This window comes from Corvus hawaiiensis, chromosome 31 (genome assembly GCF_020740725.1).
Source record: "Corvus hawaiiensis isolate bCorHaw1 chromosome 31, bCorHaw1.pri.cur, whole genome shotgun sequence".
Classification (NCBI taxonomy): Eukaryota; Metazoa; Chordata; class Aves; order Passeriformes; family Corvidae; genus Corvus; species Corvus hawaiiensis.
The window spans coordinates 1,111,917-1,135,161 of NC_063243.1; the positions used below are offsets into that span (position 1 = coordinate 1,111,917).

A 23,245-nucleotide genomic window follows, 5' to 3' on the forward strand; every position below is an offset into this window, starting at 1 on the left:
CTTTACAAACAGATGCTGTGAATCCCATTGGAGATAGGGCCAGGGACTTGGAGATAAGTAAGTAATGGAAGAAACCATATATTTCAGAAAATGTTACTAATTGACACGAACTGCTGCTCAGCCAAGCTCCTGCTAAATTCCTGAACTTCCAGAAGAACAAAGACTTCACAGAGCCATGAATATCGGATATTATACAAAGTGGGGGTGCACATTAAGGGGCACATGCATCCCCCCGAGCCGCCATTCAGCTGAGAAGAGAAACAAAGCTCTCCGCTGCTCCCGGCCCGATGGAGCATCAGTGCCTCGCTTTGTTTTCCCCCAAAAAGGGAAAACCGCCCCAAACCCCTTTGGCTGAGTGCACGGGGGGAGAGATTTGTGGCAGAAAACTCCCAAAGTCGTTTATGCCCAGCTTGGGAAGAACAACCCAAGCCAAGCAGAGCTGGGACCCCCCAGCAGCGCCTCTCTGCCGCCCCAGCTGAAGCCCTCGCTGGCTGCTCCAGGCTGGATGGGCAGACTGGGAGCACTGGGAAGGGGCCCCGGCTCGGGGCGCAGTTCCCGGGGCAGCCCCACGGCCCCACGGCAGCTCCAAGGCTCCGCCAGCCGGGATGGAACGTGGGAGGGGGAGCAGGGCAAGGCCCGGGGCTGTCGGTGCCCAGGGGACACAAGGGACAGCGGGGGCACTTCACAAGCATTTCATGCAAAAGATAAAATCATATGGAAGACAAAAGCAAGACCAGCAGTGAGTCACGATTATGAAGTTAAACTTTAGCTGGGAGTTAGAAGCAATTTGTACTGATTGAACCAAAAGACAAGTCAACGAAGAGTTAGAAATTTAGCCAAGAAGTTCAGTGCTATTCGCCATTATGCACCTGTCTGCAACTTTGCTTATAGTAAATGAACTGCCATAAGGACAAAAGAAGCAGATAGAATTATAGCCAGCACTTAGATTGCATGATCAAATACAGGCAGGAGGTATGGACCGTCTCCAGAAGGCTTCCCGAGGCTTGCCCACAATAGAAGGTAGAAAGTTCATGGTGACGAAGAGATCCCTGACTTCATCTTTCAAGACCACTGACTCAAATCAAGACCACCGACCCAAATCAAGAAAAGAATTGCGCACGCGCAAAGGACTAATAACCGCATTTTAATAGGAAGCGGGGAATGGGAGGTGCTGGAGATATGTATAGGATTAATATCTAACACTTTGTGAAATCAATAGAGGGCAAATAACCGGGTAAGTGGCTGGCACGTCCCTAGGAGGCGACTCCCGTGCCGCCCGCCGGGGTAATCAACACACCACTTTCTAACTTTAATTAGTTAGAGAGTTTCTGTCCGTGAATACCGGCTTTTTAATCATTCACTGGAAACGTCGAGCAGACGGAGATCTAGGAAGCAAAGGCAACCCTGAGTCGCTTCCAGCGTGCCCTCAGCCCCGCCAGAGCCTCAGCACCCCCACAGCCTCCCCAGTCGCTCCAAAGCCTTCTCAGCCTTTGCAGCCCTTCCATCAGCCGCTCCCTCTCGCGGCGCTCCGCGACCTCCCCTGCGCAGGGAGCAGCGGCGCAGGAAGCGGAGCAGCCGCGCCTCTGGGGCTCGGCGCGGGGCAGCGCTCAGGCACAGAGCCCGCAGCGCAGAGACACTCCCTGCACGGCGCCCGTTCGGCTCCGCGCCCAGAGCTTCGATGCCGGGCAGGCGGCTCGCTCGGGCTCCCTGGAGCCGGCACTGGGGCACGGCCCGGCCCCCACAGCGCCGGGAGGGGCTGGGAGGACAGGGACGGCATTTGGGGGTCCTGGGGTTCACTGGGAGACCCTCACTGGGAACCCCCTTCCCGCTGTCCCACCTCCCCTCATCCGCCCTCTCCCGCCCCTTTCCCACCGTCCCCCGAACCCCAGCTCCCCCCAGCTCGGTTTGGGGGGGACCCACCCCTTTCCCACCGTGTCCCGTCCCCGCCCCGCTCACCCGAGAGCTCCTCGCCAGCAGCCGGGGGGACGGAGGAGGAGGAGGAGGAGGAGCGGGAGGAAGAGGAGGGGCAGAGGAGGAGCGGGAGCAGGAAGGGGAGCAGCGAGAGGAGGCGCCGCGTGCGTCCAGCGCTCTCTGGATCTGCAGCCCCTTCGCGCCGGGAGCATCGCTGCCCCCGCATGCCGCAGGTGACCGGGAAGGGGGACCTCGCTCCGGGTATCGTGGGCGGTCCTGGGAGGGTTTCTTTTGAAGGGGGGAGGGATATTTGGAGTTCAGCCGAAGTACCTTGGTGCTCCCTGATTCTTTTCTTCGGGACGGGGCGGGTGGAGCGATGTTTGGATCTTGCAGGACTCCAAAGCTGACCCGAAATGCCCTTTGGGTGGATACTGCGGGGTCCCCGGGAGGTGTTTTTTGGGGATGTCGCGGTGGCGGCTGCCGGCAGAGCCCCGGCGGTGGGTGGCGGGTGCGGGGTCCCGGGAGCCACGTGGCGATCGCCCGGTACCGGCGGGGGAGGAGGGGAGGAGCCTTGAGAGGGGGGAGAGAGAAAAGCGGGGAGCCCCGGGATTCCCGGACCCTGAAATGGGGGCCTGGAGAGGGGGGACCCCGGCAGCCGGGAGTGGGGTGAGCTTGGAGAAGGGGCAGCCCCGAGAAGGGATGAGCCTGGAGAGGGGGAACCCCTGGGACACCAAAGAGGGGACCCCAGAGAGGGGGGACCCCCGGCACCCCGAAGCAGAGAGCCAGGGGAGGAGGGACCCCTGGGACCCCAAAACCCTCGGCATCCCTTAGTGCAGCCCCAGAGAAGGGGGACTCCCTGAACCCCAGAGTGGGGAGACCAAAGAGGGGGCACCCCTGGGATTCCCTGGAAGTCTGGAGCGGGCAGAGACCCTGCAGAGGAGGGACCTTCAATATATGCAGGGCCCGCAGCATCCAGGACAAGGGGGACCCCCAGAACCCCATAGTGGAGAGACCAGAGAGGGGGAACCTCAGTGAGGGATATTTTCCTCTGAGTCTTGATGTTTTGGAGGTTTTCATGGACACAAGTGTTATAAACATATAATATAATATTGGCTTCTCGCAAAGTATAAAAGTAGATATTATATAATGTTAGAAATGCTTTTTTGCTGTGTAGATGTAGTTTTCTCTCTTTTTAGCAAGAATGTTAGCAAGTGTGAGCAAGTAAGAGAACCTCCAAGTGAACACAGGATGAGGCCCAAGGAGCTGCTAAGCAACACTTTGTCCAGAGAACAAAAGGGCCCAAAGGCTGCTCTGCCAGGAGAGTCCGAGAGCCGCTATCACCGCTCTGGCTGGGGGGCAAAGAGGCCCAAAGCTGCAATCAGCCCTGACTGTCTGGAGAATTAAGAGATCCACCCTACCATCGACTCTTACCTAGCGGGCCCAACCCCAAGAATCAAAAGAAATAAAACCGCAAGGCAGAAGACTACGCATGCTCTAAAAAGGCGGAACCAAGGAGTGGCCATGCAGAACAGCTCTGAGAAAAGTTTTAATATTAATAGAGAACGGACAATAAAAATGATATAAAAGGGACTCACCTCGAGCATCAGGTGTGCTCTTGGCAGAGCACCAAGGCACCCGGCCGTTATCCCTTTGCTTTATTTTATGTGTCTCTTATTGTCTTTATATTAAACTCTTTAAATTCTCACACAAGGTATCTGGTGACTTCTAGAGATGGACTTGGGTGGGAGAAACCCCCAAGCCAATGCACTCACCCCTTGGTTTTCCCCTCAAAACAGGACTTCTCATTCCCAAGCCTTGGCCGAATGGAGGAGGAGGAGGAGGCAGTGAGGAAGATGCCCCGGGAGCCCCAGGCAGGTGAGGAGGAAGTCAGTGCCCCTTTCCCTTCTCTCCTGCTCCATCTCCCAGCCCAGCATCGCCCCTGGCTGCAGGACAACCCCGCTGCCGACGCCGTCCTGCCGGGGACGGACTGGGGGGATCTCCTTCCCCTTCCCTGTGGCACGGAGGCAAATCCCATCCTCTCCTTGTCTTTCTTCTCTTTGTTCCTTTTCCTTCCTTGCTTCCTTCCTTGCTTCCTTCCTTCCCCTCTTTCTACTTGTTCCTTCTACTTCTTGTTTCTTTTTCTTCTTTTTCCTTCCTTTTCCTTGTTCCTTCATCTTCATTCTCCCTTTTTTCTTCTTGTCCCTTCCTCTCCTTCTTCCTTCTCTACCCTTCTTCCTCTCCTTGTTCTTTCCTTCCTCCTTCCTTGTTCCTTCCTCTTCTTGTCCCTTCCTCTCCTTGTGCTTGCTCCCCCAGGCACTGAGCTGCAGATGGAGACCAGGGAGGACAAATCCCTGTGGCAGAACCTCATGGAAGAGGCTGCTTTGAGTGGCTCAATGGCACAGGAATCACACGGAGAGGAAAAGCCAGAGGGATCCCCCACAAGGAGGGGCTCCAAAGCCAGCCCAGGGTGCTCTGAGGAGAAGCGGCCCCCCCTCTGCTTCATCCAGAGGCCCAACCTGGTGGTCCATGAGCAGCTGCACACTGGGGAGAAGCCCTACAAGTGCTTGGAATGTGGGAAGAGCTTCAGCCACACTTCCCACCTCTTCATCCACCACCAGATACACACAGGGGGATGGCCCTACAAGTGCTTGGAATGTGGGAAGAGCTTCAGCCACAGCTCCAGCCTGATCTGCCACTATAGGATCCACACTGGGGAACGGCCCTACAAGTGCTCGGAATGTGGGAAGAGCTTCAGCCACAGCTCCAGCCTGACCTGCCACCAGAGGATCCACACTGGGGAACGGCCCTACAAGTGCTTGCAGTGTGGGAAGAGCTTCTGCCAGAGCTCCAGCCTCACCTGCCACCAGGAGATGCACGCCAGGGGAGGGCCCTTTGAGTGTCCTGAGTGTGGGAAGATGTTTCAGTGGATCTCCTATCTCATTGTACATCAGCAAACACACACAGGGGAGAGGCCCTTCCGCTGCACAGACTGCGGGAAGAGCTTCAAGTGGAGCTCCCAACTCACCAGCCACCAGCGCATCCACACCAGGGAGAGGCCTTAGAGTGTCCCGAGTGCGGGAAGAGCTTCTCCTGGAGCTCGTCCTTGAGGAAACACCAGCAGAGGCACCAGTAAGGGAATCCCTGCGAGTGCCCCGAGTGTGGGAAGAGCTTCGGGCACTGCTCCAACTCCATCTTAAAACTCGAGGTGCTACTGACTGAAAAGCTCTTCCAGAACCCTGTACTTCAGACACTTAGGAATCCTCTTCTCTTATTAAATGCCGTAAAATATTACCGTGTCCTGCAGCCGTAGGGAGGAGGAGAGACGAGCCAGCAGGCATAAATATGCAGCAAGATTGATTGATTGAATTATTTTACAAACTCTGTTATAGCCTTTTTTCTTCATAGTCTAATTGAATAAAGGATCAGCCACCCCTTGGTGTGATTGGCTAAAATCCTAAAACATCCATTGTCAAGATATTTTTCTACTGTACTATAGACAAGGCTTCTCAAGGTTGCCTGTGTTTCATTGTTTATAGAACTCTGCTGCTATCTTCTGTGCGAGAGAAAAGTCTCTCACGGACTTAGAAAATAGCAAGAAAATTCTTGCTAGCAGCATTTTTGTATCCACATTCTCTTTTCCATTCTTTGTCTTTTTCCTGGCCTATTTACTGACCTTTATTCTTGTACAAATTGTCTGTCCCAATAAGTCCTTCTTTGCTGAACTGATGATTTCTTCTTCAATGCAAATCTGCAAAGCAGAAGGAAAGCAGCCCCTTGGAATGGCCTCAGAGTGGAGCAGCACTCACTGGCACAGCCTCTTCTCCTGCCCACCTCCCCTCATCTCGGCAAGGGACCGACAAGGCAGGGCCAGCCTTGTCAGAGCTGGGCAAGGACAAGAGAGAGCAGATGCCAACAGGGGCTTTGAGCTGCACCAAGGGACGTTTGGGTTGGGCATTAGGAAGAACTTTTGCCCAGAAAGGGGCATTAGATATTGGAATGGGCTGGCCAGGTGGGGGTGGAGCCACCATTGGGGAGGTGCTCAAGGAAAGCCTGGGTGTGGCACTCAGGGCTCTCCTGGTTGCCGTGGTGGGGATGGGGCACAGGTTGGACTCCGATGATCTCCCAGGGCTCTTCCAAGCCAATGCATTTGGTGATTCTGTGACATCACAGGCTCTGGGGACAGCGTGGTGGCTGTCAGCTGTCCCCAGCCCGTCGCCGTGCCCAGAGCCCAGGCTGCACTCGGCGCGGAGCCACGGCCAGAGCCAGCGTGGAGGTGGCGGCTCATCCCACAGAGCACCATGGCCAGCCAGGGCTTCTCCTGGCTGCTGCAGTTCTGTGTGCTGCTGATGCTGGCCCATCCTCTCGACCCTTCCAGCCATCCTGAGTGGGACATGGGCACCTCGGCTCTGCTTCGCGAGGAGCTGGAGCCACAGGACTCCGTGGGGCCTGGGATGACCCCCTTGGTGGACGTGGTGCTGGTTTCTTGGACACGCTCGGCCCTGGAGCTGCTGATCATGGGCCTTGTCCTGGGATGGTTCTGGAGACGCTGGGGAGAGGTGAGGGAGGGGGGTCAGGCAGGCGGGACAGTGCCAGGGCCGGCAGCCACCAAAGCCTTGGGCCAAGCCAGTGTTGGGCGAGGCCTGAGAGCCCCCGTGGCGGAGCAAAGCCGGGTTGGATCAGAGGGTGCTGGGCCTCCCGGGCAGCCCTTTGGCCACGGCCCCTCAGCAGTGGGGGCTGAGCCCCTGGGCGGGAATCGGGCCCAGCCTGAGCCCCAGGGACACCAGGCAGAGGCGGCCGGAGCTCTTCTTGCTGCAGCCTCTGCCCGGGGCAGCCCAGCCAGGCCCGAGTCTCTCCCGGAGAGGCCAAGGGCAGCGCCAGAGGGCTCAGCCCCGCTCGGCCCCTCTGCCCCTTCCATGGGGCTCCCTGGGCTGGGCCGTGCAGGAGAAGCGCCGGAGCCCCTGGGGCTGTGCAGGACGCGCTGCGGGGACGTGGCTGCCCCAAGGAGCTGCTGCGGCTGCTGAGGCACAACCGCGCCCGGATGCGGCTGTGCCGGCGCCACCGCTCTCTGCAGAGGCCCAGAGCCAAGACACCAGCAAAAGGGGGCAGCTGCAGGAGGAGGAGACCCCGAGGCTCCCCTCAGCGCTGACTCTCCAGCTCCAGCTCGGCGCTCAGCTTGCAGGACATCGCGGGGGATGCGTGACCAGTGCTCAGCCCGGGCACTGTGACATCCCCCAGCTTAGGGGTCAGTGAAGCCCCCCATCCTCAGCCGCAGAGCTCCCAGCCACCTTTTCCCCCAGAAGCTGAAGTTTCCATGACTGTTCCAGTTCCAAACTGTTGACCCTTTTTGGAGGCATAAGGTCCTCACCCCGTAATCTTCCAGTCACCCCCCAGCAGTCAAGTTAATCAAGTTCAGGTTTTGTGGACATTGCTGTGTCATTTCCTTGATATCCATGCGAGAGGGGACACGGTGATGGATGGGTTTGCACGGGAGCTGCAGAGCCCCGGAATGGAGAGCCTGAGTGTCCCAGCAGGAATTGCAGGAGTGTGGAGGGCAGCTGGAAAGAAGATCGTGGGCAATATTCTCCTGCCTCCATCTTCCAAGGAAGCTTTGATTTGACCCCTGTCTGCACCGTGCCACGGGGCCCCCAGAGGCCCAGGGAGGTGTCTGGGTGGCCCCAGAAGGACCCTGGCGCACCAGGGAAGGGGCAGGAGCATCCCTGTGGGGCTGGGAGAGACACCCAGAGGGGGCCAGCCCTGGGGCCCGGGCAAGAGCTGCATTCAGGCAGCCAAATTCATGCAGGGTCTGGCCGGGCTCTGCCCAGGATCAGTCCAGCGAGCTCCACTCCTGTCTCACCTCTTTGTATTTTCTTTGTATTTCTTTGTATTTATTTCTGTGTATTGATCCTGATGTCCCTCAAAATGCCATTAGAAATCGTTTTCCCTCAAAATAAATACTGACTTATTTTGGTTTTAGGAATTAACCACGGGTAGTCCCTGCTTAAATGACTTCTCTGTGACTTCTTCTGCAGTTTGTTCCTTTACAGCACCATCAACCACCTCTCTTAAAATACAGATCCCTCATTGGAAGCAGGGAATTCACCTGGATCCTCTCCTGGGACCCCCCTGGATCCTCCTTGACCACCTCCCCGAGGACCCTCCACACCCACGCCCTGTGGGACCCCTGTGCCAGGCTGGGCTGAACTCCCGGGCCCTGCGGCCAAACTCTGCCTGGAACCTGCTGGGTTCGGCCCAAAGCGGGGAAAGCTCCGGGACCCGCAGATCCATTTTTTCCTGTGGCTGTGGGGCCCCACCCCCGAGGGAGCAGGACTGGGCACTGTGACTTCAATCCCTTATTCTGAATCTCCCTCTCCCTCTCCCTCTCCCTCTCCCTCTCCCTCTCGTCTCCCTTTCCTTTGGGTGATCACAAATCCCAGAGCGGCTGCAGAGCCCCATGCCCAGTTCGGGTTTCCCAGCAAAGAGAGGCCTGGGGCTGAGGTGCCCTGGGATAGCCGGGAATGGGGGGTCCAGGGGTCCCCAGGGTCAGGGAAAAGGGGGATCCAGGGGCTGGGAAAGGTGGATACCCGGAAAGGGGGGTCAGGGGGGTGTTGGTGCGGGTTCAGGGGGTGCAGGGGGGTCCCGGAGCTGGGGAAGGAGATGCAGGGGGGTCCCAGTGCCCAGGAATGGGGCAGGGGGGAGCAGGATCTGGGAAATGGTGGCAGCTGCTGGGCAGGGACCACGACAGAGAGGGACAGGCTGGGATGGGCTGGGACAGACTGGGACACTGGGATACACTAGGACTGGGACCAGAATCCACTGGGAGCAGAACTGGGGCACCAGGGATCATACTGGGACATACTGGGACCACACTGAGGGCTACTGGGAGCAACTGGGAGCATGCTGAGGACAACTGGGGGCATGACTGGGACAACTGAGATGTACTGGGAGAGACTGGGAGTGGTTTTGATCATCCTGGGACTGACTGGAACAATACTGGGAGTGACCAGACCCGTAGTAGGGGTGAATAGGAGAAAGTGGAACAATGCAGGGAGTAACTGGGATCATAACGGGCCTGACAAGGCCAAACTTAGAGGGACTGTAATAATACTGGGAATGACTGCGATCATACTGGGGGTGACTGTGATCAAACTGGACCCATATTGGGAGAGTCTGGAAGTTACTGGGCTCATACTGGGTGTTGGGGTTTTAGGAGTTCTTCTGTTTTCTTTTTCTCTTAAAGAATTTTCCCCATACATGTTGCCAGGGGGAAAAATTACTGGGTGCTTAAGAAAAACAAAAGACCCGGCCACAGGAGGAGGGGTCCATCTGGCTACTCTCTTTCACCTGGGCTTGTGGGCTGTTAGTTCTCTGTGTTCTGACAGAGAGAGAGGCTGGAAGGAATTCATCAGCACTGGAGACTTCTGCTTTTTCAGCTGCCTCCCTTCTACCTGAGAAGCCCTGGGATTCCCAAGCCCACCTTCCCTGCCCCGCTGGGAGCTGGGCCATGGCCATCCTGCCCCCGCCGTTGCTTCGAGCCTTCGCTGCTCTGTAGCCCTGCACGCCCTGCCTGTAGAGACCTCCGGGGGTTCACACCGCAGCTCCGGAGTTCAATACATCTCGTCTGCCGCCTGGGATTTGTGCTCGTCCCTGCTGTTCCAGCGTGCTGTTCCCGAGGGTCCGGCCGGACACCGGGATCGGCTGCCCAGGGGGTTTTTGAAACCTTTGTCCCATCCCTTCCCGGGATCCCAGGCCGCCAGTGCCGCGTGCTCCCCGAGCTCGCTCCGGAGCGCCCCCTGCAGCCGCGGGGGAACCATCGCACCTGCCCTGCTCACCGGGAGCCGCCAGCGCCCCTGCCGGCTGCGAGCGGAACTGCACCCGAGGGGAAAGGGCCTGACAGCCGAGAAGGCTGGCACTGGGTTTGTGATTGTTTGCTGTTACTGCCAGAGTTATTGCTGTTTGTTTGCCTTGTTATACACATATAGATATATAATAGTAAAGAACTGTTATTCCTATTTTCCCATTTCTTTGCCTGAAAGCTCCTTGATTTCAAAATTGTAATAATTCGGAGGGAAGGGGTGTTGCATCTGCCATTCCGAGGGAGGTTCCTGCCTTCCTTGGCAGACACCTGTCTTTCAAACCAAGACAGATCTTGGTGCCCAACCGTGGGGCCTGAGGGCATTAAGAGAAAGGGGTGAAAAAGGAATAAAAGTTTGTGGATTACTTAATTTTGTGTGCTGGATATAGGGACCTTGTTAGGCAGCACTATGTGGTCTAGTTTACCCTGGTTCGGGTGGCATGTGGCCGTGGCTATATTCTTCCCCTTTGCAGCTCCTTACCTAAACATGGGTCCTCTGACTAAGGCTACCATTGCTGTTGTCCACTTTGCACTATGGGTCGAGAAGGTGAGGAATTTGTGGGCTTTTAACTTCCTCCAGAATGTGGGCACGTGGATAAAGGGCTATCACACACTAAGTGTATGTTTTTGGGGTTATGTTAAAAATGGTATCTTCTGTGAGGAAATGACACCAGGGGAAGTTTTCTCCCAACCCCTCAACCAGTTCTTTGGGCCCACCTCACCAATTTTCGAAGGGTTTAGATTTCCTCTGGGTACTAACCAACTGGTGCTGGTAGGCCTACTCTATCTAGCCCTCAGGGATAAGCTGAGATTGGCCTGGATAACTACCCAGATACCAGCCCCAGACACTAGAGATGCTACCCCAGAGCCTGATCCAGCCCCAGAACCTGACATGGCCCCAGACACTAGAGATCTAGCCCCAGAGCCTGACACAGCCCCACAGCCTGATACCACCCAACAGCTCGCCTCAGAAATGGACTACTCAAACTGGGTGAGGGTACTGGTGAAGGGGATGTAGGAGATGTGCCAGGAGATATGCCAGATGCTAACGGAATACACCTCCTCAGCTAGTGAAAAACCCTCTCCCTGCCCCAAAGAGGGTGAGTCTGATGGTGCAGCAGTGGAACCCACGGATGTTTCAACCGTTCAGGCTCCAGCTGAATCACAAGGACATTCACAGCCAGCAGCAGTCGCCCCTGTGCAAAGGAGGAAGTGTAAGACCAAATCAGTACGACCAGTTAATGATGATGGGGAACCAGGGCCCTCACAACCAGCAGGAGAGTCAGAGCCGGAAATCATCAATGAGTCCCTGTCGCACGACAGTCTCCGTGGTATGCGAAAAGACATTGTGCGAAGGGGGCGTGAGCCTTATACCACCTGGCTGCTTTGGGTTTGGGACCTTATGGGCACAGGTGTGCAACTGGATAGTGGTGAGGCAAGGTATCTGGGATCGTTGACCCAGGACCCAGGCGTGGACCAGATATTTGTGAGGGAGCCAGGGCCCCTTTCTCTCTGGGAGTGGCTCTTAATGAGTGTGAGAAAAGGTTCATTCACAAAGACAGAATGCAGGAGTACCATCATAGAATGCAGTGGAAGATACTCGAGGAAGGGATCCAACAGCTAAGAGAGGTGGCAGTATTAGAGGTACTCTTTGGGAGGGATGGACAGCCTGATAATGACCCCGATAAGGTCAGGTGCACAGCACAGATGATGTGGAACCTGACAAAGCTAGGGCGACCGCAATACACCACCTTCATTGCAACGACTGATGCTGACAATAATTGAGAAACAGTGGGCTCTGTTGCCAACAAGCTCAGGAATTATGACAGTATGGTCAATGGTCCGCTGAAAGCTCATGTCTCTGCTGTGGTTAAAGACCTCAAAGAGGAGATGAAGGAGATGAGGGAAGAGATGAGGAAGGTAAGGCACCAGTGCAAGTCACAGGCCCCCAAGTCAGAGCCCGTCGTCCCCCAGCTAGAGAGAGAGAGGGTACACCCCACGAGCTGAGCTGTGGTTTTTTCTGTGCGAGCATGGGGAAGACATGAGAAGGTGGGATGGGAAACCCACCTCTGTCCTGGCAGCGCGGGTGCGTGAACTCAAGGAGGGAGGCACTAACCGAGGGGGTTCCACTAAGGTGAAAGTAGCCTCAGCCTCCCGTGACCGAGCTGCCAGGTATTACAGAAGGGAGGATGATATGTCGGATCCCCTTGAAGGGACATCTGGCATGTATGCCCAGGGAAAGAATGATAACCAGGGCTAGAGGGGCCCTGCCCCTAGCCAGGAAGAGGCACGGGAGAACCGGGTTTTCTGGACGGTGTGGATTCGATGGCCTGGCACATCAGAGCCACAACAATATGATGCATTGGTTGATACTGGGGCACAGTGTACTTTAATGCCATTGGGACATGTGGGGGCAGAACCTGTCTCCATCGCTGGGGTGACCGGGGGATCACACGATTTGATGCTATTGGAAGCTGAGGTGAGCCTGACTTGGAAGGAGTGGCAAAAGTATCCGATTGTGACCGGCTCAGAGGCCCTGTGTATTCTGGGCAGACTTCCTCTGGAATGGCTATTACAAAGACCCAAAAGGACTCAGGTGGGCATTTGGGATTGCTGCTGTGGAGGCAGAGGGCATTAGGCAATTGAACACCCTGCCTGGACTATCAGAAAATCCTTCTGCAATTGGGCTCCTGAAAGTGGAAGAGCAACGAGTGCCAATTGCTACCTCAACAGTGCACCGTCAGCAGTATCGGACAAATTGAGATGCTGTGATTCCCATCCACAAGATGATCCATGAGTTGGAGAGCCAAGGGGTGGTCAGCAAGACCCACTCACCCTTCAACAGCCCCATCTGGCCTGTGCGCAAGTCTGACAGGGAATGCAGATTGACTGTGGACTATCGTGCCTTGAATGAAGTGACTCCACCATTGAGCGCTGCTGTGCCGGACATGTTGGAGCTCCAGTACAAGCTGGAGTCCAAAGCAGCGAAGTGGTACGCCACTATTGACATTGCTAATGCATTTTTCTCCATTCCTCTGGCAGCAGAGTGCAGGCCTCAATTTGCCTTCACCTGGAGGGGTGTGCAGTACACCTGGAACCGACTGCCCCAGGGGTGGAAGCACAGTCCCACCATCTGCCATGGACTGATCCAGGCTGCACTGGAAAAGGGTGAGGCCCCAGAACATCTGCAGTACATTGATGACATCATTGTGTGGGGGAACATGGGATCGGAGGTATTTGAGAAGGGAGAGAGAATCATCCAGATTCTCCTGGAAGCTGGATTTGCCATCAAGAAGAGCAAAGTCAAGGGACCTGCCCGAGACATTCAGTTCCTGGGAGTAAAGTGGCAAGATGGATGACTGTCGCAGCGGGGATTACTGCAACAAGTATATTTCAAACCAGGAGTCTCGTAGAAATGAAGTATATATGGACAGATTCGTGGTAGATGTTTCAGAGATGTTTATTTCTCCAGCCGCATGGCCGGGGCTCAGCTCAGGAACTCCGCAGTCACGGGACCCGAGGGTCCTTGGCGTTATCAGGGAACCCAAACCAACCAATGGGGAATGAAGCTGAGCAGGGGCAGGGAAACCCCATGCCTCCCCCCCAGGACCCCTCTGCCAGGGCCCATGGCAGGGGGAAGGGACCTCAATATCTCACCCGTTTTATTTTAATAAAAGGAGAATGAAAACAACTGGATAAACATAACAAGAACAGTTTCAAGACAAAACAAGCCACCCTCCTGAGTCTTTAAATGTCCAAACAGATTCTGTGGAACATCTTAGGGCTGACAGAAGGGAGACAGAACTCTCCGGGCATGCTTTGTGGGGAAACTGAGGCAGGAGAGGGTTTAATTTCCTCCCTCCCCCTTTTCATCCCCCACTCGGCATCGGAGAGGAATTGTAGGGAAATGGAATTGTATAGGGAAGCCATGGGGTGAAAAACGGATTAGGAATAAACTGGGGATAGGGTAAACTTAGGAAGGGGTTCATATTGGGTATAGGGTAAAAGGGGGAAGTAGGCTGTGGATAGGGAAATTGCTGGGATGGATATTGTTTATAATTTTGTGCATAACGGCTGCCTTTGACTGGAATACCCCCAGGCCCAGTAACATTTGCTGCTTGTAAACCCTTCTTTCCTTGCACTATATCAAATTGTACAACTTCTCCATCTCCTACACTTTGCAGGTAATTTTTAGGGTTATTCCTTTTAATGGCAGTTCTATGGATGAATAGATCTTCCCCTGTATCATCTCGTGTTATAAATCCATAGTTGTTTTTTACATTGTACCATTTCACAGTTCCTGTAACTTTCGTGGCTATAACTCCTCCTATCACGTGCTTGCGTGTTCGTCGTGACTGCTGGTCCCGCGTGGCCGCCGCCTCGCTGACTCCGACGTCTTGGCCGGGCCCCTGCGTTGCGGCTGCTCCGCGCTCTCCGAGCGGCGCTGCTCCGGCGCGTGTCTGGGCTCTGCACGGCCCCGCGTTGCCATCGCTGCTGGCCCCGTGCCCTGTGAGCGGTTCTGCTCGGCCAACTCCACGCTGCTTTGAGTGCGGCCCTGTTTCGGCTCGGTGCTGCGCTGCGTGGCCTCTCGTGTCGCTGTGGAAACCGCCGCTTCTCCCTCCGCAGGGCTCTCCAAGCCGTGTGCTCAGAGCGGCCTGCCACGCCGATGCCCGGTTCCTGGCTGCTCGTGGCCCACGGCACCCGCGGTGCCTGCGGCATCGCTCTCTCACTCATGGTCGCGTGGCCAGGGACCCCAAGACAGGGATGGGGTCCGCCATAAGGTGCACGCTCCCGAGGGGGCCGGGCGCATCCAGCGCAGGCACCTCCGCTGGCGTGTGCCACAGGGATGGCAGCCGCGCGGCCTCGGCCGCGGGACTATGGCCATCCTTTGCTTTAGGGGTAATAAGACCATATAAATGCTCTTGAATAGCTCCACTGACCACCATGGATCCACACAAGGGTTCAATCACTAATACATGTTCTGTTTGATCTTTCATCTCCCACAAGATCTCGTCCCAAAAACACCCCTGACAAGATCCAGGAGGTTCAATATCAAAAAGCAACTCTCGAGAAATATAGGAGAAATTTTTGAAAAGCCAGTTGAAAAAAAGTTCTAGATCTCCCGGTTCCATCACTTTTTTGTTTTGTTGTTCAAGGATTCCTTTAACTTCTAGGTACATTTTTTTCTGTGGCTCAGAGAGCCCCATTTCCCACGATTCTTCCATAGTCCAGAGAGAATATCCAAACCAAGATGAGAAGAGAGAGGTCTGGAGTGGTTATTTTACTCACGAATTTTCCTCAGGGATCTGTATCTTGCTCGCATTCCTCCACCAGTTTGTCGCAGTGGGGATTACGGCAACAAGTATATTTCAAACCAGGAGTCTTGTAGAAACGAAGTAGATGACATCAGATTCCCACCAAGGTCATCAATAAGATCACAGCAATGTCTCCACCGACCAACAAGAAGGAAACACAAGCTTTCCTAAACACCATAGGTTTTTGGAAAATGCACATTCTCGAGTACAGTCAGATCGTGAGCCCTCTCTACCTGGTTACCCGCAAGAAGAATGATTTCCACTGGGGCCCTGAACAGCAGAAAGCCTTCGCCCAGATCAAACAGGAAATCGCTCACGCCGTAGCCCTTGGCCCAGTCAGGACAGGAGCGGAGGTGAAAAACATGCTCTATTCTGCAGCTGGGAACAATGGTCTGTCCTGGAGCTTCTGGCAGAAGGTGCCTGGTGAGACTCGAGGTCGACCACTGGGATTCTGGAGCCGAAGTTATAGAGGGACCAAAGCCAACTACACTCCCACAGAGAAAGAGATCTTGGCAGCTTATGAAGGAGTCCAAGCTGCATCAGAAGTAATCGGCACAGAGGCACAACTCCTCCTGGCACCCCGACTGCTGGTGCTGGGGTGGAAGTTCAAAGGAAAGGTTCCTTCCACGCATCACGCCACTGACGCTACTTGGAGCAAATGGATCGCCCTCATCATGCAGTGCACCTGCATTGGAAACCCAAGTCGCCCTGGGATCTTGGAAATCATTACAAACTGGCCAGAAGGTGAGATTTTTGGGTTATCTTCTGAAGAAGAAGAGGAGCAAGTGACACATGCCCAAGAAGCCCCACCATATAACAAGCTACCAGAGAGTGAAAGACAATACGCCCTCTTCACTGATGCTTCCTGACGAATTGTAGGCGCTGGCTGGAAATGGAAAGCTGCTGTATGGAGCCCCACACGACAAGTTGCACAAGCTACTGAAGGAGAAGGGGGATTGAGCCAATTTGCCGCATTCAAAGCTGTCCAATTAGGTCCTGACATTACTGAAAGAGAGAAGTGGCCAAAGCTCTACCTCTACACTGATTCATGGATGGTAGCCAATGCTCTGTGGGGTTGGCTGGAAAGGTGGAATAAGGCAAACTGGCAGCACAGTGGAAAACCAATCTGGGCTGCTGAGGAGTGGAAAGGCATTGCCACTCGGGTAGAGAAGCTATCCTTGAAAGTCCGCTATGTAGATGCTCACATTCCCAAGAGCCGGGCTAACGAAGAACATCGTAACAACAAACAGGTAGATCAGGCTGCAAAAATAGAGGTGTCCCAGATAGACTTGGATTGGCAACATAAAGGAGAGTTGTTCCTAGCTCGATGGGCCCATGATGCCTCAGGTCATCAGGGCAGAGATGCCACCTATAGGTGGGCACGAGATCGAGGGGTGGATCTGACCATGGACAGTATCTCCCAGGTGATCCATGATTGTGAGACATGCGCTGCGATCAAGCAGGCCAAGCGAGTGAAGCCCCTGTGGTATGGTGGGTGATGGTCCAAATACAAGTATGGGGAGGCCTGGCAGATTGATTACATCACACTGCCTCAAACCCGCCAAGGCAAGTGCTATGTGCTCACAATGGTAGAAGCCACCACTGGATGGCTGGAGACCTACCCTGTGCCTCACGCTACTGCCTGGAACACCATCCTGGGCCTTGGAAAGCAAGTCCTTTGGAGGCATGGCACCCCTGAGAGAATCGAGTCTGATAATGGGACTCATTTCAAGAGCAGCCTTATAAACACCTGGGCTAGAGAACATGGCATTGAGTGGGTGTACCACATCCCTTACCATGCACCAGCAGCTGGGAAGGTTGAGCGGTGTAGTGGATTGCTTAAAACCACCTTGAAGGCACTGGGTGGGGGGACTTTCAAAAACTGGAAGGTGCGTTTAGCAAGAGCCACCTGGTTAGTTAACACCCGAGGCTCCACCGGTTGAGCAGGCCCTGCCCAATCCGAGCCCCTACAAACAACATACGGGGATAAGGTTCCAGTGGTGCACATGAGAGGTATGCTTGGAAAAACTGTTTGGGTTAGTTCTGCCTTAAGCAATGACAAACCCATCTGTGGGGTTGTTTTTGCTCAGGGACCAGGTTGCACCTGGTGGGTGATGCAAAAGGATGGAGAGACCCGATGCATACCTCAAGGGGACCTCTTTTTAAGGTGAACTACCCATGGCTCTGTTCTTGTATCAGTATCAGCATGTATATATGTATATAATTTGGGTGATGCAGGAATTTATATGGTTAAAAGGGTTCAGTTTCATGTAACATGCTAGTATGGGAAAAATTTGGGGTGGATAATACTGGGGTTTTAGGAGTTCTCCTTGGTTTTTTTTTCTGTTAAAGGAATTTTCCCCATACATGTTGCTAGGGGGACAAATTACTGGGGGCTTAAGGAAAACAAAGACCTACCCATTGAGGGTGGGGTGCATCGAGGTACTCTTTTTGTTTCACCTGGGTGTGGGGACAGTTAGTCTCTGGTCTTTGGACAAAGAGTGAGGCTGCTTACTTTGGCTGCTTTTCCTTCTGCTGGAAAAGCCCCAGGATCCCAAGCCCGCTTTCCCTGCCCTGCTGGAGCTGGGCTGTGGCCGCCCTGCCCCACCGTTGCTTTGAGCCTTCGCTATGTTGTAGCCCTGCTCTCCCTGCCTGCCCAGACCTCCGGAGGGTTCTCCGTTTGGATACCTCTCATCTGCCACCCGGGATTTGTGCTCGTCCCTGCCGTTCCAGCCTGCCGTTCCAGCCTGCTGTTCCCGAGGGTCTGGCTGGACACCGGGATCGGTTGCCCAGCAGTTTGTGAAGCCTTTGTTCCATCCCTGCCCGGGTTCGGCGGGCCATCGGAGCTGCGCGCTCCCCGAGCTCGCTCCGGAGCGCCCCCTGCAGCCGCGGGGGAACCATCGCACCTGCCCTGCTCACCGGGAGCCGCCAGCGCCCCTGCCGGCTGCGAGCGGAACTGCACCCGAGGGGAAAGGGCCTGACAGCCGAGAAGGCTGGCACTGGGTTTGTGATTGTTTGCTGTTACTGCCAGAGTTATTGCTGTTTGTTTGCCTTGTTATACACATATAGATATATAATAGTAAAGAACTGTTATTCCTGTTCCTCATATCTTTGCCTGAAAGCCCCTTGATTTCAAAATTGTAATAATTCGGAGGGAAAGGGGGAGTTGCAATTTTTTTCTTCCATTTCAGGAGAGGCTCCTGCCTTCCTTGGCAGACACCTGTCTTTCAAACCAAGACAGATTCTAAATTTACCCTGTGGGGAAGGGATGTCATGTCTCAATGGGGAGCGAAAGTCGACATCCCCCAAATTCCCCGGGATTTTTGATAGCGGCCACTGTAGAGCACCCAACCCAAGCACTGAATTGGAGAACAGATTCACTAGTGTGAGTAGATCAGTGGCCACTAAATGAAGAAAAATTAGAGGCACTCAACGCACTCATTGATGAGCAGTTGGCAAAAGGCAACATTGTACCAACCAACAGCCCCTGAAATTCCCCTGTGTTTGTCATCCCAAAGCCAGGGAAGAACAGGTGGCAGCTCCTCGACGATTTGCGAAAAATAAACAAAGTTATAGAAGATATGAGACCCATTCAACCAGGGATGCCCTCCCCTTCTATGCTCCCATGGAATTGGAAATTGGCTGTAGTTGACATAAAAGACGGCTTTTCTCAAATTCCCCTACACCCTGACGACGTCCCGCGGTTTGCCTTGTTGGTTCCCACCATCAAGTGAGAAGCTCCCATGCGGCGCTGCCATTGGTGTGTGTTGCCTCAGGGCATGGAGAACAGCCCTACCATATGCCAATGATATGTTGCCCATATTCTGGCCCCAATCCATGCCAAAGCAAGAGAAGCCATCATCTTCCACTACATGAATGATGTGCTGGTGTGTACTCCCAACGACAGCCTGTTAGAAAAAGTACTGGATGTGACAGTTAAAGCATTAGCCAGTGAAAGCTTTGAGCTACAGGAAGAAAAGGTGTCTTGGTTTGAAAGACAGATACCTGCTAAGGAAGGCAGGAGCCCCCCTTAGAATGCCAGATGCAACCCTCGTGCCTCCGAGTTATAATTTTGAAATCACGGGGCTTTTAGGCAAAGAAATGGGAAAATAGGAATAACAGTTCTTTACTATTATATATGTGTATAACCAGTCAAACAAACAGCAATAACTCTGGCAGTAACAGCAAACAATCACAAACCCAGTGCCAGCCTTCTCGGCTGTCAGGCCCTTTCCCCTCGGGTGCAGTTCCGCTCGCAGCCGGCAGGGGCGCTGGCGGCTCCCGGTGAGCAGGGCAGGTGCGATGGTTCCCCCGCGGCTGCAGGGGGCGCTCCGGAGCGAGCTCGGGGAGCACGCGGCACTGGCGGCCTGGGATCCCGGGAAGGGATGGGACAAAGGTTTCAAAAACCCCCTGGGCAGCCGATCCCGGTGTCCGGCCGGACCCTCGGGAACAGCACGCTGGAACAGCAGGGACGAGCACAAATCCCAGGTGGCAGACGAGATGTATCGAACTCCGGAGCTGTGGTGTGAACCCCCGGAGGTCTCTACAGGCAGGGCGTGCAGGGCTACAGAGCAGCGAAGGCTCGAAGCAACGGCGGGGGCAGGATGGCCATGGCCCAGCTCCCAGCGGGGCAGGGAAGGTGGGCTTGGGAATCCCAGGGCTTCTCAGGTAGAAGGGAGGCAGCTGAAAAAGCAGAAGTCTCCAGTGCTGATGAATTCCTTCCAGCCTCTCTCTCTGTCAGAACACAGAGAACTAACAGCCCACAAGCCCAGGTGAAAGAGAGTAGCCAGATGGACCCCTCCTCCTGTGGCCGGGTCTTTTGTTTTTCTTAAGCACCCAGTAATTTTTCCCCCTGGCAACATGTATGGGGAAAATTCTTTAAGAGAAAAAGAAAACAGAAGAACTCCTAAAACCCCAACACCCAGTATGAGCCCAGTAACTTCCAGACTCTCCCAATATGGGTCCAGTTTGATCACAGTCACCCCCAGTATGATCACAGTCATTCCCAGTATTATTACAGTCCCTCTAAGTTTGGCCTTGTCAGGCCCGTTATGATCCCAGTTACTCCCTGCATTGTTCCACTTTCTCCTATTCACCCCTACTATGGGTCTAGTCACTCCCAGTATTGTTCCAGTCAATCCCAGGATGATCAAAACCACTCCCAGTCTCTCCCAGTACATCTCAGTTGTCCCAGTCATGCCCCCAGTTGTCCTCAGCATGCTCCCAGTTGCTCCCAGTAGCCCTCAGTGTGGTCCCAGTATGTCCCAGTATGATCCCTGGTGCCCCAGTTCTGCTCCCAGTGGATTCTGGTCCCAGTCCTAGTGTATCCCAGTGTCCCAGTCTGTCCCAGCCCATCCCAGCCTGTCCCTCTCTGTCGTGGTCCCTGCCCAGCAGCTGCCACCATTTCCCAGATCCTGCTCCCCCCTGCCCCATTCCTGGGCACTGGGACCCCCCTGCATCTCCTTCCCCAGCTCCGGGACGCCCCTGCACCCCCTGAACCCGCACCAACACCCCCCTGACCCCCCTTTCCGGGTATCCACCTTTCCCAGCCCCTGGATCCCCCTTTTCCCTGACCCTGGGGACCCCTGGACCCCCCATTCCCGGCTATCCCAGGGCACCTCAGCCCCAGGCCTCTCTTTGCTGGGAAACCCGAACTGGGCACGGGGCTCTGCAGCTGCTCTGGGATTTGTGATCACCCAAAGGAAAGGGAGACGAGAGGGAGAGGGAGAGGGAGATTCGGAATAAGGGATTAGAGTCACAGTGCCCAGTCCTGCTCCCTCGGGGGTGGGGCCCCACAGCCACAGGAAAAAATGGATCCACGGGTCCCGGAGCTTTCCCCGCTTTGGGCCGAACCCAGCAGGTTCCAGGCAGAGTTTGGCCGCAGGGCCCGGGAGTTCAGCCCAGCCTGGCACAGGGGTCCCACAGGGCGTGGGTGTGGAAGGTCCTCGGGGAGGTGGTCAAGGAGGATCCAGGGGGGTCCCAGGAGAGGATCCAGGTGAATTCCCTGCTTCCAATGAGAGATCTGTATTTTAAGAGAGGTGGTTGATGGTGCTGTAAAGGAACAAACTGCAGAAGAAGTCACAGAGAAGTCATTTAAGCAGGGACTACCCGTGGTTAATTCCTAAAACCAAAATAAGTCAGTATTTATTTTGAGGGAAAACGATTTCTAATGGCATTTTGAGGGACATCAGGATCAATACACAGAAATAAATACAAAGAAATACAAAGAAAATACAAAGAGGTGAGACAGGAGTGGAGCTCGCTGGACTGATCCTGGGCAGAGCCCGGCCAGACCCTGCATGAATTTGGCTGCCTGAATGCAGCTCTTGCCCGGGCCCCAGGGCTGGCCCCCTCTGGGTGTCTCTCCCAGCCCCACAGGGATGCTCCTGCCCCTTCCCTGGTGCGCCAGGGTCCTTCTGGGGCCACCCAGACACCTCCCTGGGCCTCTGGGGGCCCCGTGGCACGGTGCAGACAGGGGTCAAATCAAAGCTTCCTTGGAAGATGGAGGCAGGAGAATATTGCCCACGATCTTCTTTCCAGCTGCCCTCCACACTCCTGCAATTCCTGCTGGGACACTCAGGCTCTCCATTCCGGGGCTCTGCAGCTCCCGTGCAAACCCATCCATCACCGTGTCCCCTCTCGCATGGATATCAAGGAAATGACACAGCAATGTCCACAAAACCTGAACTTGATTAACTTGACTGCTGGGGGGTGACTGGAAGATTACGGGGTGAGGACCTTATGCCTCCAAAAAGGGTCAACAGTTTGGAACTGGAACAGTCATGGAAACTTCAGCTTCTGGGGGAAAAGGTGGCTGGGAGCTCTGCGGCTGAGGATGGGGGGCTTCACTGACCCCTAAGCTGGGGGATGTCACAGTGCCCGGGCTGAGCACTGGTCACGCATCCCCCGCGATGTCCTGCAAGCTGAGCGCCGAGCTGGAGCTGGAGAGTCAGCGCTGAGGGGAGCCTCGGGGTCTCCTCCTCCTGCAGCTGCCCCCTTTTGCTGGTGTCTTGGCTCTGGGCCTCTGCAGAGAGCGGTGGCGCCGGCACAGCCGCATCCGGGCGCGGTTGTGCCTCAGCAGCCGCAGCAGCTCCTTGGGGCAGCCACGTCCCCGCAGCGCGTCCTGCACAGCCCCAGGGGCTCCGGCGCTTCTCCTGCACGGCCCGGCCCAGGGAGCCCCATGGAAGGGGCAGAGGGGCCGAGCGGGGCTGAGCCCTCTGGCGCTGCCCTTGGCCTCTCCGGGAGAGACTCGGGCCTGGCTGGGCTGCCCCGGGCAGAGGCTGCAGCAAGAAGAGCTCCGGCCGCCTCTGCCTGGTGTCCCTGGGGCTCAGGCTGGGCCCGATTCCCGCCCAGGGGCTCAGCCCCCACTGCTGAGGGGCCGTGGCCAAAGGGCTGCCCGGGAGGCCCAGCACCCTCTGATCCAACCCGGCTTTGCTCCGCCACGGGGGCTCTCAGGCCTCGCCCAACACTGGCTTGGCCCAAGGCTTTGGTGGCTGCCGGCCCTGGCACTGTCCCGCCTGCCTGACCCCCCTCCCTCACCTCTCCCCAGCGTCTCCAGAACCATCCCAGGACAAGGCCCATGATCAGCAGCTCCAGGGCCGAGCGTGTCCAAGAAACCAGCACCACGTCCACCAAGGGGGTCATCCCAGGCCCCACGGAGTCCTGTGGCTCCAGCTCCTCGCGAAGCAGAGCCGAGGTGCCCATGTCCCACTCAGGATGGCTGGAAGGGTCGAGAGGATGGGCCAGCATCAGCAGCACACAGAACTGCAGCAGCCAGGAGAAGCCCTGGCTGGCCATGGTGCTCTGTGGGATGAGCCGCCACCTCCACGCTGGCTCTGGCCGTGGCTCCGCGCCGAGTGCAGCCTGGGCTCTGGGCACGGCGACGGGCTGGGGACAGCTGACAGCCACCACGCTGTCCCCAGAGCCTGTGATGTCACAGAATCACCAAATGCATTGGCTTGGAAGAGCCCTGGGAGATCATCGGAGTCCAACCTGTGCCCCATCCCCACCACGGCAACCAGGAGAGCCCTGAGTGCCACACCCAGGCTTTCCTTGAGCACCTCCCCAATGGTGGCTCCACCCCCACCTGGCCAGCCCATTCCAATATCTAATGCCCCTTTCTGGGCAAAAGTTCTTCCTAATGCCCAACCCAAACGTCCCTTGGTGC

At 55.6% G+C, this 23,245-nt stretch overlaps 1 protein-coding gene across 1 annotated transcript in view; it reads left to right on the top strand.

Moving 5' to 3' along the window:
- Positions 1-2,026: 2,026 nt before the first annotated feature.
- The window catches only part of LOC125318715 (zinc finger protein 91-like), a 99,426-nt gene continuing 78,207 nt past the window's right edge, over positions 2,027-23,245 (top strand). The window contains 4 exon segments of the mRNA XM_048289652.1: positions 2,027-2,144; positions 3,708-3,786; positions 4,225-4,968; positions 4,971-5,040. Coding sequence (XP_048145609.1) covers positions 2,136-2,144; positions 3,708-3,786; positions 4,225-4,968; positions 4,971-5,040 — 902 coding nt within the window. The 5' untranslated portion in view covers positions 2,027-2,135.